General features: G+C 23.1%; 1 protein-coding gene across 1 annotated transcript; it reads left to right on the top strand.

The window, feature by feature from the left end:
* Nucleotides 1-513: 513 nt before the first annotated feature.
* On the top strand, nt 514-2,706 carry PGSY75_0013000 (duffy binding-like merozoite surface protein; the record flags this gene model as incomplete). Its single annotated transcript, XM_018783268.1, has 1 exon — nt 514-2,706. The coding sequence occupies one exon, from the start codon at nt 514-516 to the stop codon at nt 2,704-2,706; it is 2,193 nt and encodes a 730-aa protein (XP_018638753.1).
* Between the last annotated feature and the right edge of the window lie 400 nt (nt 2,707-3,106).

The following is a 3,106-nucleotide window of genomic DNA, read 5'->3' as shown; positions in this document are numbered from 1 at the left end:
TATTATAGTTGAACGTGGTATATATATTTAAACGCCCTTTATTTTAGTAAAGATTAATTACACTATATGACAAGAATTTGTTCTTTTATATTTTAATTAAATTTAATTAATAGAATTATTATTTTTTAATTTATATAATATTTAAATATAAAAGAATTCAGTAAATATTAATATTATATATATATATATATATTATTTTTTTATTATGTTTTATTTTTCTTATTCATTTAAACATATTTTTGAATTATATATATATATTAATTTTTATAATGATTTATATATTTCTATTTTATATGAATTATACTATGTCAATATTTTAAAATGTGTAAGTTATAATATATAGAAGAATCATGTACATCATAATGTTATATTAACATATATAAGAACATGTTATTATGATTTATATAATATAGACATAATTTTTTTTTTTTTTTTTTTTTTTTTTCATTTTATTAAATAAAGTTTATATTGAAAATTTTGCTTTTAATAATTCATATTTGAATCATATTCGAAATGAGGACATTTAATAAGATTTCAGTGTATCTATTCATTTTGCATGTTCTTATTTTTTTAATTAGTATTTCATGCAATATAATTATAAATGACAATGAATCAAACTTAAATTTATCAAACATTGATAATTTAAAAACAGAATATAATGATGATGTTTTGAACGTTAATAAGTGGGAAAATAAGGAACTTGTTTATGGAAATTCGGAGGAAGTAAAAGAAGAAAATAAATATTACCCTAGTGATGTATGTGAAAACGTTGGTATATTCTCGCAATGTCCTCAAAAATCATATAATTCAATGAATGATTGGAATTACAGAACTATAAAAAATTCTTCAGAAGCTAATACTGGAGTATATGTTCCTCCTAGGAGAAGCAAATTATGTCTTTTAGATCTTGGAAAACGCAAAAATGGTATAAAGGATATGAATAAATTCAAAGAGGAACTTCTTAAAGTTGCTTCAGGTGAATCATATTCCTTAATGGAATATTTTAAGAACGAACCTTCAAATGCAATAGTTGCACTAGATTATAGTTTTTCTGACTTAGGAGATATAGTGAAGGGAAGGGATATGATGGATAATAAATATACAAGAAATATAAATACAAGGTTACATAATATATTTTCAAAACAAAATGGGAATAATGATATAATGAGAAAAAGATTGGAATGGTGGAATCAAAATAAAAAGGATATTTGGGAATCAATGATTTGTGGATATAGTGGTAAAAAAAAAGTTGGAAATTTTCCAGAACTTAATAATATTGATGAGGTTCCACAATTTTTCCGATGGTTTAGAGAATGGGGAAAGGATGTTTGCTATGAATATGAATATAATTTATATGTTGTCATAAAATTATGTAAAATAAAAAAAAATTTAAATAACGATAATTCTAATATAGACGAAATGCAAAAAAATGATGAATGCATAAAAGGATTAAATTATTATTTAGAATGGATTAATAAAAGAAAACCCCAGTGGGATTATCAATCTGAAATGTTTAATAATAATAAGAGTACATATGATAATGCTAAAGAATTAACACCACAATCATATTTACAGGAAAAATGTATTGAATGTAATTGTAAGAATAAAGATTTGGAAAACACATTTAAAGAAAATAAAAATAAAGATGAAATACTTAAAGTGTTAATTCAGAGAAGTAAAGATATTCAAAACGAAATAATGATGGCTATCGAATCAAGTACGCAAATTATATCTAATGATTTTACAAATGAAGATGAACATCTTGGAGATATTGAAGAAGAAGAAATATATGAAGATGGTGAATATATATATGGATCCACGAAAAGAGAACCAAGCTATATTCACTCAAAACCTACTGTAAAAAAAGGAAAAGGTGAATTGAGGAGAGGAGAAAGTGTTAATAGAGCAGATAATTGGAAATTAAAGTCATTTTTGTTTCCATGGACTAAAGTAAGAATTGGCATAGGAAATTGGTTTTCAAGAGTTACTGATCCAACGTATATTTCTCAAGCTGCTGCAAGTGCGGCAGAGAATTTAGTTCGATCTTCTGCTGGAATAGAATCTGGTACAGCTACTAGTAGAGAGGGAGATAGTTCAATAAATGGAAAAAAAAAAGAAGAAGAAGAAGAAGATGATGATGATGATGATGATGATGATGAAGATGAAGATGAAGGTAAAGATCAAGGTGAAGGTAAAGATAAAGGTGAAGGTGAAGATGAAGAAGGACAAAAAGAAAATATGCTAAAATTAATAAATTTAACTTCATTGGAAAATGATAAAATAGCCAATGAAAATGAAGACGAAAAAGAAGAGCACGAGGAGGAAGTAGAAATGTACTCAAGCTATGTAGATGAAATAGAAGAAGAGGAAAATATTACAGAAGAAGTTAATAGAGACGATAATTCAGATAATGATTTCACAGAGGACGATGATGAAGCAGAAGAAGAAGAGACAGAAGAACAAGAAACGGAGAAGAATCAAAAAGATACAGAAGAAGGAAAAAATAAAGTTGAAGAGGTTAATTCAAAAATTGATAATGAAATTGATGTATTATTATCTTCCCATGATAAGGATAATGATAAAAAAAAAGAAACCCATAAATCAATATTAAATTCAGTTTTAACTTTATTTAATAAAAATGACGGTTCTGATACGTTTTTAAAAGGATTAAGAGGAGATATGACATTTTTTTTTCAAAACATTTAATGTTTATATATGAAAAGTTATTGTAAAATTTTAGTTATAAATAAATATAACTTCCTTTTTTTTTTTTTTTTCTTTTTGTTTTATTTTATGAATAATATAAACAGAATAAATATATTTCTTGAAAACACTTATAATAAAGATATATATATACTTTTTCTGAGAATTTTTGTATATTTTTTAAGATTAATTATTTTATATATATTATAAAAACATTTTTTAAATAAAAAAAAAATTATAAAAAATTATTGTGATATGTAAACTAGAATGTATTATTAATTCTTTTTTTTTATAAAATATATATATTAAATATACTATTATTATATATTTTTTTTTATTTTTTTTTTAATATAATTAGAATGGTTGCCTGGATTTTTTTTTTTTTGTAAACACTAAATAATTA

Source organism: Plasmodium gaboni (genome assembly GCF_001602025.1).
Source record: "Plasmodium gaboni strain SY75 chromosome Unknown, whole genome shotgun sequence".
NCBI lineage: Eukaryota > Apicomplexa > Aconoidasida > Haemosporida > Plasmodiidae > Plasmodium > Plasmodium gaboni.
The sequence above is the reverse complement of the archived record's forward strand: the minus strand, read 5'-3'. Positions and strand labels throughout refer to the sequence as shown.